The sequence below is a fragment of the Microtus oregoni genome, unplaced genomic scaffold (genome assembly GCF_018167655.1).
Source record: "Microtus oregoni isolate MIOR12 unplaced genomic scaffold, Mior012 000060F_ref0000265, whole genome shotgun sequence".
Lineage (NCBI taxonomy): Eukaryota > Metazoa > Chordata > Mammalia > Rodentia > Cricetidae > Microtus > Microtus oregoni.
Window position 1 is genome coordinate 9,694,160 of NW_024543870.1, and position 13,988 is coordinate 9,708,147.

General features: G+C 36.6%; 1 protein-coding gene across 1 annotated transcript in view; it reads left to right on the forward strand.

The window, feature by feature from the left end:
- Positions 1–10,833, forward strand: part of Fsip2 (fibrous sheath interacting protein 2) — a 65,054-nt gene extending 54,221 nt beyond the window's left edge. The window contains exons 19-23 of the mRNA XM_041639891.1: positions 1,821–1,912; positions 3,716–3,762; positions 6,932–6,975; positions 9,259–9,328; positions 10,697–10,833. Coding sequence (XP_041495825.1) covers positions 1,821–1,912; positions 3,716–3,762; positions 6,932–6,975; positions 9,259–9,328; positions 10,697–10,833 — 390 coding nt within the window. The remainder of the gene's footprint in view (positions 1–1,820; positions 1,913–3,715; positions 3,763–6,931; positions 6,976–9,258; positions 9,329–10,696) is intronic.
- Positions 10,834–13,988: the final 3,155 nt, after the last annotated feature.

Below are 13,988 nucleotides of genomic sequence, written 5' to 3' on the forward strand. Positions count from 1 at the left end.
TTAGCCAAATCCATTCTGTTAGTTCCGACAGATAAATGTGTGCCTCTTTGGGGGGATGAATGAGCTGCTTAAGGATGGCAACTGAGCTATTTCCTCCGTGTGGGAAGGGACAGACACATTTGCTACCATATCCTAGTCATGAAGGAATTTAGATAGGCACCAGTTTCACTGTAATATGCTTCCTTCAATAGCTAAGCCTGTGAAGGTCTCTGCACTTGAACATATCCATCACGCTAAGGGTGCCCTTATGACAACAGAGCAGTTGGCAATGACTGAATCACAGGTACCCCATACCTTGTAAAATGTCCAGATTTTTTCCTCAAAAGAGAGCATATTTATTCTCAGTATATGGAAAGTGTTTTTAATAGAAGCCAAAAGGACACAAAAGTTGGCAGACTTCTTCTTGCCTTATGAAACATCCCCAGTTGTCAATTCACCAAAAAAAAAAAAAATGATATCCATATTTCGGCTCCACTGACTCAATATTGGTCAGTATTGCGTGAATGGGGAAGAGCTTCCTGGTAGTCGAAAGCGCTGTTGTTTGTTCCTGGTAGTTGAAAGCACTGTTGTTTGTTCCTGGTAGTTGAAAGCACTGTTGTTTGTTCCTGGTAGTTGAAAGCACTGTTGTTTGTTCCTGCTCCCACTGGAAATTAGTTACCTTTCTAGTAACCTTGTAGAGGGTTTTTGTAATATTCTATGAACATGATGTGTGATTTCTATAGTGTGCAAACAGAGTAGTTAGGAGCTATCGAATTTTATTTCCCTGGGTGGTAGAACTAAAGTCATGTGCTTTAGTCCACAACATTGTTCATTGTAACTCCAGAATTTAGAAAACAACTAATTTATAGAGATCCTCCTGTCTCTTAATCTATGGTTGACTTTATTTAATCCTGTTTACAGTATTCAAGAAGAAAGCTCCTGGATAAAAGGTGTGTGCTTGATCTGAGCCACATCACAACTAGAAATAGGGTTTTCCAATTTTAATGTAATCTGAGGGTTCACCTGGTGTGATCCAATATCTTGCAACATGTCTGAAAACAGACTTTTGCTTAATAGATATGTTACCTTCATAAATTACATGGTGCATGTTTTTCTTACATAGTTTTTGACAACTAACCTCAATGTAGCAAGTTTTATGTGGTATTTTGAATATCACACATATATTAATGCTTTAAACTTCTCAATGACCCTTCTGGTTTAATCTTGTTCAAAAGTCAGTACTAATATTTTTAGAAATCACATTATAGGATATTTCCTTTGAGACAGTTGCCTTAATTAAACATCGCAGCATAGCTTTTGTACTTTTATGTTTAGACAAATACCAAGTCTGCAGTAAACCACAGAAAATGAACACATCTAATTTCAGTCTAATCAAAACCACAGGATTTCCCAACAAATAGATATGTGATAAAATGTCTGATCAGACAAACTTATGAAATTCTCAGAGTTGTATCTCTGCTCTTCTAATATAATGTAATAAACAGTAATTAAAATATTTTAATGTTTAAAATATTACATAAGGTTTAAAATGTCACATTTTTTTAGTATCAGTACTAGGTTGATGTTTAAAATGGGTTCAAAATCTAATATCAAAATTTAGAACATATTATCTTTACAGAACCAGTTCAAAACAACTTACACTAGAAGAGGAATTTTAATTAGAATTAAAGGGACCATCTCTATTTTTACCTATTTAGAAAATATTTTACATAATCTGTAAAATATTTTCATTAACGTCTTGATTGGAGTATAAATATGCAGTGGAGGAGAAAATACGTATCAGGTTCTCTGTGTGTAATACCTGATCTATGATTTTACAGAAAGAAGAGATTCTTGTTCCTGAGCCAACACATTACTTAATACATAGAATTATGAGCACTTCATCCTACAACCAAGAAGACCTCCTTTCTGGGTAAATAAAACTTAATGCAGAACAAGCCTAGAAATCTGAGATGAAAACTGGGTCTGTTAGTAAATCTGTCGTTAATCAGGGGTCCAGAATCAGATCCTTCTGATTCTAATCTCTTGACTCTGTCTCAAGTTTTCTCTTAGCATGCCATGCTACATTTCTAGTCACCAAGCCCCCACATAGTTTCCAGACACCTGCTCTCTGGGGTAAATGTCACGGATCAGACAGTGGCTAATGTGATATGGTGGTGCTTGTGGGTATTGTTATTATTACCTGAAGGATGACCAGGTAGTGTGCTGTCAGCATAGAAAGATTGCTGCTCGGCTTTGTGAAGTAAGCTAAAGGTAGATAGCACTGCTTTATGAGAAGGATCTGAAGAAGACATGGAGAAAGGTTTAGTCAGAGTGCTCAGAGATTAATTTTAGGAGCACAAACTAGCTGTATTAATATAAAAGCACAAAATGTAAAGTATAAGTTATTAAATAGATTTAGCAGTATACTGTATTATGACAGTGTGATTAATGTCAATTCAGAATGAAAATCAATACAAAGAATGAAAAATACATGTACATATATATATATGTATATATACATTTGTGTGTATGGTGTACTTGCAATATTTACTCACACATATGTGTGTTAAGTGTATGGGATGTGTTTGATGTGTGTGTGGTGTGTATAACTTATATTTATATATGCATGAGGTCAATATCTAAACCACTCCCCATACTTCAAAATAAAACAACAAAACCAATTTTTAAAAATACATATTTGAACAGAAAATTCCTCTGAAAGGACATACAGACAACACATGCTCTCCACAGCATTAATCACTAAGGAAATGTAAATCAAATCACAGAAGATGCCAGTTTGAAACCATGACAGTCACTGAAAGGAAAGAGGTGGGGAAAGAGAACAGAAGACAAGGATAGAGAGAAACTGAAGCCTTTGCTCAGTGATACTAAAATTACAAAATTGTGAAATCACTGTGAAAATCAATGTGGACCTTCCCTAAATAACTTAACATGGAATTACCATGTGATTCAGCAATTCTGAATATATTCTACAAAGAACCGAAAGCAGGGACTGCCACAGATGTTAGTGAGCATGCGTCAGTACCAGCGTGATTCACAATAAATCAAAGAGAAAGGCAACCTTAATCATCGTTATCAGTGGATGAGTTCAAGAGAAAAAGTGTCTTAGTCTTTTAAATATTATCTACTATTTAAAGAAAATCATCACATACTAAAATATGGACAACAATGGAATAATTAGAATAAGTCACAAAATGCCAAATATAATTTTGACTCTACTTGTCTGGAGTATTCAAAATCCTAAAGATATCAAGTAACAGACTGATTTTTCTGGAGGAAAAGAAAGGAAATGGGTGCTAGTGTTTAAGCACAAAACATGTCTGGGGTGGGAGTGATGTTTGCACAGCCCTGTAAATGTGCCCAATGACACAAAGCTGTACCTTGCAACGATCTAATGTTGTAAATTCTGTGTATATTTAGTAATAAATTTATAAGTGGGGGAAATCAGTTAATAAATCATTCTCCACTTTGAGTTTTAGCATTATGTTATCCCAGCTGTGCTTCCAAACGGAGAATGGCAGATCGTTGTTAATTAGCAGCTTCCAAAAGGAGAAGGGCAGATCGTTGTTAACTAGTAGCTTCCAAATGGAGAATGGCAGGTCGTTGTTAACTAGTAGCTTCCAAATGGAGAATGGCAGTTCGTTATTAACTAGTAGCTTCTTCATTTGTTAAACAAACAAATTAAAAATTGTTCCTTTTTATTTTATTTTAGTGAAGCAGAAGAGTTTAAACCAGATCTGAAGACTAATACTTTAGAAGGTTGGATGTTTTTCTTAACTTATAGAAATTGATGAAAATGTAACTTTTTTGTATATTTTGATAACTGAATTATTTCCTACTTGGAAAATGATTGACATTGGATTTGAAAGTGATACTAATTTACTTTTCCATTAAGCATGTCTACTTTTAGGAAGTGATCCATTATCATTTCATCCAAATGCTTTGTCTTACATGAATTTAGTCTGGTATGTAAATTTACATTGACCATTCTCCTGTGAATAAAGAAACATGTGTTGCTATGCTAATTTATATCTGGACTAGAACTGGAATTAGCTCAATGAAAAGTTATGCTTTCCTTGTATTAGAATTTACCCCTACTAAGATGCAAAAGGTCTTTTAAAGACAAAATAGAGTTGTTCTCATTGAAATCTGGCTGGCATGAACTGTTTTTAAATATCAGTTTATATGAACTTATTACTACATTTTTAGGAAGTTTTACTACAATATTTGTTCAGAACTCAGGAAGTAAAAAGTAAACAATATATAGAAGAGGTATAGAGCCGTTTTCACTAAAGCACGACCTTGAATTTCAAACCACAAGTTTATCCTAACTATTGCTCTGCAACCTACTCAAGAAACCACCTTCTCTCAACGTAGATGTCAAAATAATTTTCACTGTTGTCAGCAGTGATTCTGTCTGAACAGCAGCATCATATCATAATGTGTGCATAACAGTAATCACCAGTGAGATTCCTGAGTTACAGCTCATGGGTTTTATGATCCAGCCAGGAACTACCTACTGCAACTTCCTTGACTTCATTATTGAAGACAGTCAAGCAGGAGGTGAAATCCAACATCTCCAACTCTTTGTCTAAGAATCCACACTGGGCCTCATTCCCTGTGGTTAAATTTTGTGTATTATTTTGTTTTGCCTTATGTTGATGTTTGGATTATGCATATTTCTTATATTTTTCAGTGATATTGTCACTGACCAAGTCATTTATTCATTTATTAATCTTTAGGTTCATCAAAAAGTTCTTTTTTTGTTGTTATAATATTCCACGTGTAAATAATCTTGACAAAGTTTGTCCTTATGGAATTTACACGTTAACTTGAGTTGACGAATCTAATCATCAGAATGTAAGATAAATCCAGAGGTTGTTAAGTCCCTTCCAATTTTACTAATGACATAATTTCAAGACATTGCGATGTTTACAAGACCTTAGTTCATGCTACCCCAGTTACGTTTCATAACTCTTCCTCTGTTTTCCTTGGGCCTTCCTCTACTCCATCAAACTCTGATTCCTGACCTCTTTGTTGTCCTTCAATCGTACAGAGCCTTTCACTTGCCAACATTTTTGGAATTTTCTTTCCCCTTAGTCTGCCTTATTATCCCCTCACCTGTAGAATTCTTACACGTCACTTTCCCAGAGCGATCTCTTTAGATCACCGTCCCTGAAATTGAAATTAATTGCCTTCTGTGACCTTACATAGGCCACAGCTCTGCTTTCTTTTTCTCTCCTTCAGCTGGCTAAAAGGCTGTGTATTTTAATTATTTGATCTTGACTGCTCTGTATCAAATGCAAGCTTGCTGCATTGATGTCCACTGGAGCCGAAAACAGCATTTGGCATACAGATGTTGAAAAGACTGAGTGATAAAGCTTTGTAAGAAGCTACAGGAGCGGGAAGGAAGCATGTGAAAACAGTTTGAGTTATGAGATTAAGGTTTTCATTAGATATTTAAACTGAAATGACATGTGAGTCGTTGGAGTTTTCAGTATATATTTCAATGGAGTTTATGAACGTACTTATTCCTAGTTTCATAAAATATAAAACAAAATTTCAAGTAATTGTGAATAACTGAGTCGCTTATAACTGGAACTTCTATACACCTCTTAATCAAAACAGCGTTCTTAACTGTCCTGGAAGTACAATACCTGTGCACTGTAGAAACATTAAAAAAAAATTGTGTTTGCAGTTTGTGCCCTCTTATTGCACCCAAACATTCTCAATCACTTCAAAGAAAAAGTCAGAAGTCAGCTCAGTCATCTGAAATATAAAGTAAAATCAGATCCTCTAGGAATTAGTTAGCAATTCTTAAAAGAATTACTTGATGTTTTTTTTTTACTCTCTTGCTAGAATCTATACTGATCCCAAAAGATAATTTATAACATTCACTTGTGATGGCTTTTAATGACTTCATACGTATGGCATACTTCATACTTGAATGTGCAGTGATTCCTGTTGCTGCATCATGTCTTCTATGTTACAGCCAAAGTAAATAGTCTCATTTCCGTTTTATGTATAAAGAAACTGAGTCAGAATGGTTGTATTTAATTTGTCACCCAGGTCTAAGCAGTGCAGCTGAGACAACAGAGATCCTCCACTGGCAGATTAGTGGCCCTAATAATCACGGGTCTCTGAGAAACTTTGCTGGTAAACTTACTGCCGCCTCCTTGTGTTTCAGTGATGCGCTCAACTCTCTTGAAACTTCAGGCAGCTTTTTAATCTAAAGGGATTCCATTTTGTCTGAGTATTAGCTCAAAGACGCCCTGCTTTAAAACATCATAACTTTGTTGTTTCTGCTGATACAGAGTCTTACCATGTAGTTCTGGTTAAACAGGACCTTGTTTTAGAGATCAGGCTGGCCTTGAACTCACAGATATCAGACTGCCTCTGCTGAGATTGAAAGCGTGTATCATCATGTCTGACTCTCTTACCTCTTTCTAATTTAATAAACATAAAGTATATTAAAGTTTAAAGGCCCTTAGGAACTATCATTAAGGCAATATCTCTTTTATAGGTTAAAAAAAACAAACAGGAATTAAGTGGCTCTCCATGGATGTGTAGTTACTGAAGCACAGAGCTTGCTTGTCCTGACACATCACACTCATTTTTCATGATTTCCAAATGAAAGGCAAATACATCTTCCAACATTCTAGTGCTCTTACTTGTTTCAAATGTGTTCCAACTGTTTAGTCATTAAAATAATAATTGCTCAGTATGCCTATATTATTTGAAATAAAAATATTGGATTGGTATCAACAAATATATGTGTGTATGTGCTTATGAATGTATGTCTATGAATGTATGTATGTGCCTATGAATGTGTATGTGTATATAAATGTGTATGTTTCTATGAATGTGTATATGTCTATAAATGTATGTATGTGTATATGTAAAAAAATTATTTTCCTGCCTTTTACAGAACATATTCAGGAGACACAAGTAGGGGACTCAAGCAGTGTTCAGGTAAATATCTTTCAATATCCTCGGATTTCTCTATACTTGGGTTCAGTTGTAAAATATCTCAATTTTCAAATTCTATCAATGTCTGAGTAGCATTATTTAGGAACATCAGGAAACATAGCACTATTCAAATCACTTCACAATCAAATTTCCCCATCTGAATAAAATTTGTCCTTAATATCTGAAAACATCCCTTCATGAAAGCTATTGACCCTCTGTTTTTTGTCAGAACCGCTGTTTGGGTGAGCATAATAAGCAACTGATTCTCAACATTAATTACATTTCCATTCATGGCTTCTTCTGATTCTGAAAAGAACCCTAAAGGAGTGAGTTATTTGATTCTGTCCAGGGCTAAGGGTCCAGTGCTGATTTGGTAGCTGGAGACAGGACACACACAGTAACTTCAAAGATGAGTCAAAAGGTCTATGAACATCTGGTTTCACCCATGTTCCCATGTTCCTACAGACTGGCTCTTCACATACAGCTAACTACTACATGGTGTGGACTGAGGAATGCTCCTCTATCTCAACCCTTTTACTAGCTCCAGCTGTATCTTTTATTTGTTTTGTTCTTTCTCATGGTGTCTTCTTGGTTTATTTTAATCCAGTTTCATAATTTCCCCCACATACATGAATACAGAATTACAAAGTCACCAGCAACTCACCAGCTTTACAGTATAGTACAAATTTCAGACCCAGTCCATAAAATCCTATATCACGCTTAAAGATATTTTTGTAAATTTTCCAAAGAAATAAGTTACTTCTACATTCAATATCATCTTTTTTATGAATGTGAGCATCTATTTAACAATCTCCAATCTCAATTGATTTATACCATGGAGAAAATGAAACTGGAAATTGTAGGTCAATGAAAGAGAGGCTCTGGAGTTATAGTCTGGGAATCATTGATATTCTTTGGCTGATGCTAAATTCCTAGCAAGTCTACATCCTTCCACTTTTGTACTTCCTTGTTTGTTACCTTTTCAATGCCCAAACTTTTGTGAAAATGGCATTTCTAAGGAAAGTTGAATAAGTAACCTTCACACTCATGTAGTCACCAGTTGATTACAACTGAAATCTGTGGGCAATACTGAGGACCTGAAAAGAAGCAGTAGAAATTTTGGTTGAGAAATCAAATTTCAAAGAGAAGTCAATATCATTTCTTAAATTTTCTTTAACTATTTCCCGGCACAACATTGAAACTTCATAGAAAGGAAAGGTAGAATTAGTTTGCTTAGAAAGGCCTTGGTACTTAATCCATGGGGATAGAGAATGGATTGTTTTTTCTGCTACCATAGCAAGTGTCATTCATGAAGGTAAGATGCCCCCTAAATTTACCAGAGTACATAAAGCTTCCAAGCTGATGAAAACTATGGGGTGGACCTGTTGTTTTGTTCCTGTTCTTTGTTTATGGAATTGAAAATGGAAGTAGATACAAACCTGAAGAGTATGAAACATAACATACAAGCAGACTGGAGCCCCAGGGCATTTTCACCAGATGATTAAAGTGGGAGGGACTGTTAAGAGTCAAAAGCTAGCCTGGCAGTGGAGACACACACCTTTAATCCCAGCACTCTTGTGAAAGTCGAGGCCAGACTGGTCTACAAAGCAAGTTCCAAGACTGTCTCCAAAGCTACAGAGAAACCCTGTCTCGAACCATAGAGAGACTTAGCAAAGGCAATACCTACATGTCTGTCTGAAGTTTCTCTTGAGCACTTGAAGGTATACAAAGATTTTGAGAACTCAAGTCTTGGCAGTAGCTGTATCTAGCCTTTAGGGACAGTTACTCCTCTTTATTCAGAGAAATGGCACAATTCTCTAGAATAAAACAAGTACCTGGCATGTTCCTAGAAATACCAAAACAAGTGACTCTATTGTTTCAGAACATGTAAATTGCTAAACTTTCCACAGAGAAAGTTGAGAGTTGTGACATGAAGCATTTTAGCTTCTCCTGTATCATTTTTCCTTGTCTCAGAAACATGCTTTTGCAATGCATTGCAATCAATGCAAAGGAAGAGGTAGGCAAGTGACATTTTACAAGAGTCAAGAGAACCCAGCCTTCGGGTGTCATGAGGTTATAGGCAAGGTCATCACCCATCGCAAAAACAAATCCTCAGAACTATGGCTTGCAAGTTTACTTGCTTGAGCCTCAAAGAGAGCTTATTTGAAGCAGAATACAGATTTCACCTGCATGAATTTATACAATGGTTGATATGTATTTTGGGGTATTGGTTGGCAAATGTGATCTTTACTGTTTCTGGTTAAGTATACCAATTTGTCTTGGCAGTTTCACACCATCTTTGAAGGATCAAAAAATACGGCCACCAGTGGACGTCCCTCAAAGGAAAACATTCCAGGTACAAACTACATACAGTAACTTTTAACTGCCAATGAAATTAAACTCTTATTAACTTTATTGTGAATGCAGACATTTTTATCATTGATCTTTCCAGGATGAGTGGCCCTTGTATTGGACATTATTAATATGGTATTGTTATAATATTAATATTATTTGTATAAAAGTCTACAGTTCATTATATAAATTATCTTTAAATTTGGATACCAAGGACCAACAGACGATCTAACTAACATTTGTTAGGCCACAGCCATTCATATGGTACCAAAGAATTAAATGGGAATAACTGAGGAAAACCAAAATGAGCTCTCCAAGGTTCCACAGCTGCTGAGCTACACAGAGCTCCAGATTCTTAGGGCCTATGGTCATTCAGAAGCAGCCTTGTTCACAAGAAGCACGGCTTCATGAACAAGATGGATGATGTAATAAAAGTGGAATAAGGACTGTGGCTCAGTGGAACTGGCGGGACCCATTGGTCACTAGAATGATAGATGCTTAGCAACCTCTTAAGAGCTTTCTTTAAAAAAAAAAAGAGAAAAACCAAATATGTATATGTAAATAAAGATTGCTGACTCTTGAAAGTTATATATTGCAGTTAGGAAGATGTTGAGTTTTGATATTCTATGTGTTTTCAAGTTCTATTACAAGTTATCATAAATTGAGATATTTGCTAAAAGACTCAGGTTAATATAAACTGATACAGAAAACTGAATGCAAATACTGACATTTTTATTACCTATATAGTCATATCGTACATGACAATTAATTATATCTGTGGACTTTCAAAAGGAAATTTATACAACATAGGGAAATTACAGCATTTGAAGATATTTCTTCTTACAATGTATATCTTCTCATACTTGCATACTCTGTCATAGAACCCATATACAGAGCACTGAAATGTATCTCCATTTTCAACTCATTAGGCACTTTCAATTAGTGCTCAGAAGGGACAGGAAGTGGGCTTTGCACACTTAATGGATATGCCTCAAGGTCAAGTAGATACTACACCATGAGAGAAAAAATTACTGAACCATATTCTTAGCTTAGACCCATTTTACCTGTACTGTCTTAAGCAAGATCTTCGACCTCACCCAAGTTCATCATGCATGAATGAACTCTACTACAGAGCTACAGTACTGAAAACAGCCTGGTACTGGCGTAAGAACAGACAGGAGGACCCGTGTGCATTCCTGTGCACGATTCCTCAGGGGAATGCCTAACCAGACAAGTGAAAACACTGTAGCCGTGCTTGATCTTGCACAGATAAATTTACAAATGCCAGCTTCTTAATTCTAAGTTATTGCTGTAAAGTAACTACTCAAATTATCTCTCAGTTCACTAGTACCATCTTTTTTTTTTTATACAGAAACATCCAAGAACACTATTTCCAGGCAAGGGTCTAAAGTGCTGGCCAAGGTATCTTCAACTCTGTCAAAGGTGTTCTCCAGATCTAGCGGCGGTTTTCCAAAATCCTCCTCACCACCTCACCAGGATAAGCACTAAAGTTTCCCCACTTGATGAAATTGTGATTCCCTATAAAATAAAATGATATTTAAAGTAGAACATGCTGTCCAATTATTATAACACTTCAACTTAAAATATATACTTTAGATAAAGGCTTGTATTTTAACAAAATTATTTTTTCATTATTTTACTTTTTAGATTATAATCACATCATTTCCCCATTCCTTTTCTCCCTCCAAGTCCTCCCGTACACTCCTTGCTCTCTTTCAAATTCATGCGTCTTTTATTAATTACTGTTACAAGAATATATGTATATGAGTATACATATATATTCATGCATATAACCTGTCCTTTCTGTATAATATTACTTGAATGCATAATTTCAGAGCTGACTCCTTGATGTTGAATAACCAGTTGGTGTACTCTTTCCTGGGTAAGCTTATTTCTCCTGCTCTCAGCCTTCCTTAGCTGCCTGTGGCTCTTTGTGAAGGGTGGAAACCTTGAATTCTTTCTCCTTCCCATGCTGGCATGTCTACTGTTGTCGTCCCTGTCAGCTTATGGTCAGTCATGCTGATGAAACTTAATAGGTGTAACATCTGAAATTACCAGAAGACACAGCGTCACAGCACATTTTCTGTTCCCTGGATCCTACAATCTTTCTGCCCTTCTTCAACAGTGTTCCTTGAACCCTAGGGGTAGTAGTTGTTTTGTCATTGTTAGATTTGGTACTGATTTTAATTAATAAATAGAAACATTAATTTATATAAAAATATACATAATACAGTACCATAATTGTCAATACATTCACCTGCAGGTATAGATATTCATATATATATATATATATATAGCACAGTGTCTAATTTAGGATAAAACTATTTGTCTCTTAAAAAACTATCATTTCTTTATTTTAAACTTCAAAATTAAATTGAGTTATCCTTATAGCCATTTTCCATATATATATATATATATATATATATATATATATATATATATATGTAGGGTTAAGACAGCCCCTTTAGGGGGTGGGGTTTGCCTCGGGCGAATGCCTGCCAATAAATGGGCGTGCGGAGAGGCGGAGAAGCCCTTTTTCCTTCCTACCTCCTGTGCCACGCGGGAACTTCGGTTCTGTAAGTTTATCATTAAAGTGTGAATATTCTTTAGTATCTGCATTGCATTTATTTATTCCGATACATTTGGCGCCCTCCCCGTGGGGCTTTGCCTAGACCCGGCCCAAATCGGAGTCTCTTGAGGCCCCCCCACCCCGGGCCACTGCGGCGGTCTCTCTGGGCACGCGCAGAAGCAGCTGAGATTCTGAGCGACTCCATTTTCCCTGCTGCTTGCTAGAGAATCAAGCGGGATGGGAGAGCTACCACTCCCCGGGTTTGAAATCTGCAGCACCTCTGTAACAGCGTGATCACTCTCTGTTCCCCTCCCACCTCTGCCAGCGCTCGGGTCACGTGACAGCGGCCCTGCGAGCCCCAGCACAAAAACGCCGGCATCCCTTTGATTTGTTTACTTTTCTGGCTTTTCTTTATTCCCTTTCTGGCCCAATTGCTACTTATCAGTCTGGTGTCTGTTTCAATTTTGTTTTTGAGTCATTTATTTCAGATTTAGGCCACGTGGACTCAACTGGACTCTTTCGCCACCACTGGCAGGAACCAGTCATTACAGGTAAAAGAATTTTTTTTTCTTTTATAAATAATGTCTGAGAACGTGACAATTTCAGATTTCAACAGATTTTTTGAGTGCACCATTTGGGAGATCTTACAAGAGGTGTCTATCACCCCACATCTATGGATATTTTGGGGATTCTTAATTTTCCTTAGCACTATTTGGTTTGATAATAGGAAAATGATCAAATCTCTTAACGCAGAGGTTGAACGTTTAAAAACTATTGAGAATGACAACAATCTTCTCAAGCTAATTTGGATGAAAACATACTCTCCATGTGTACTACAGCAGCCTTAAGGGCTTGGGACAGAGTACAAGACCCAGGACAGAGAATGGAATCATTTGTCACAGTTAAACAGGGTCAGAGAGAACCCTTTAGTGACTTTTTACAAAGGTTAACTAAGGCTGTACAAATAGGGATATCTGACCAAAAAGCAAGATGTATAATAATTGAGTCTTTGGCTTACGAAAATGCAAATGTGGAATGCAAAAAGATCTTGGGGCCTTTAAAGTTCAGATCAGCGTCCTTGGAAGAATGGGACTTGCATACACTCAATGTTGATACATTTAACTATGGCACTGAAGCATGGGTAGAAAAAGCAATTTCCAATGGTTAAAGGAGACACCAGAAAACCAAATGTTTTAATTGTGGCAAACTTGTGTCATATGAAAAGGAATTGTAAACAACAGATTTTCAAAAATAATAATAATGCAGAAATAGAAGGACTCAGCCTTCAGGTTTATGTAGAAGATGTGGAAAAGGCAGGCATTGGACGAATGAATGCAGGTCTACAAGAGATAGACAAGGCAATCTGATACAGACAGGAAACGTGAGAGGGGGGTTTCACAGGCCCCCATGGCAAACATGGTTCAGTCATTTCCAGTTTCTGCAGAGAACGTGCCTCGTCAGGACAATTAGAAAGCCACATGCCTACTGTTACAAGCAATAGTAATCAGAAAGATGAGTTACGTGTGTTTTGGCAAACTTCTATAAATGATCAAAGACCTAAGCTGAAAGTGTGTGTAAATGGCATTTTTATTACTGGCCTGCTGGACACAGGTGCTGATGTAAGTATCATTACCCCAGAATCTTGGCATCCATATTGACCTCTTCAGAATGTAAATGTTCGGCTCCTGGGAATTGGAACCCTATCTCGAGTAAGGCAGAGCACGAGATGGGTTCAATGTATAGGGCCTGAGGGACAAATAGGAAAATTAAGGCCATATGTAGCCAATATCGCAATGAATTTATGGGGTCGTGACCTCTTACAACAATGGAATACCCAAATTAACATTCCTGCTACTTCTAGAGGCTATATTTCTGAAAACAATATTAAAAGTTATTACAAACGGAGAAAACCGGCCATTAGGGCTGTGCAAGAACAAGCAATTGATGTCCCTTCAGAGATACCAACAGCCTTGCCTCTAAAATGGTTGACTAAAAACCAATATGGACAAAGCAATGGCCTTTAGCTGAGAAAAGTTACAGGCTTTAGAACAGCTGGTACAATAACAATTAGATG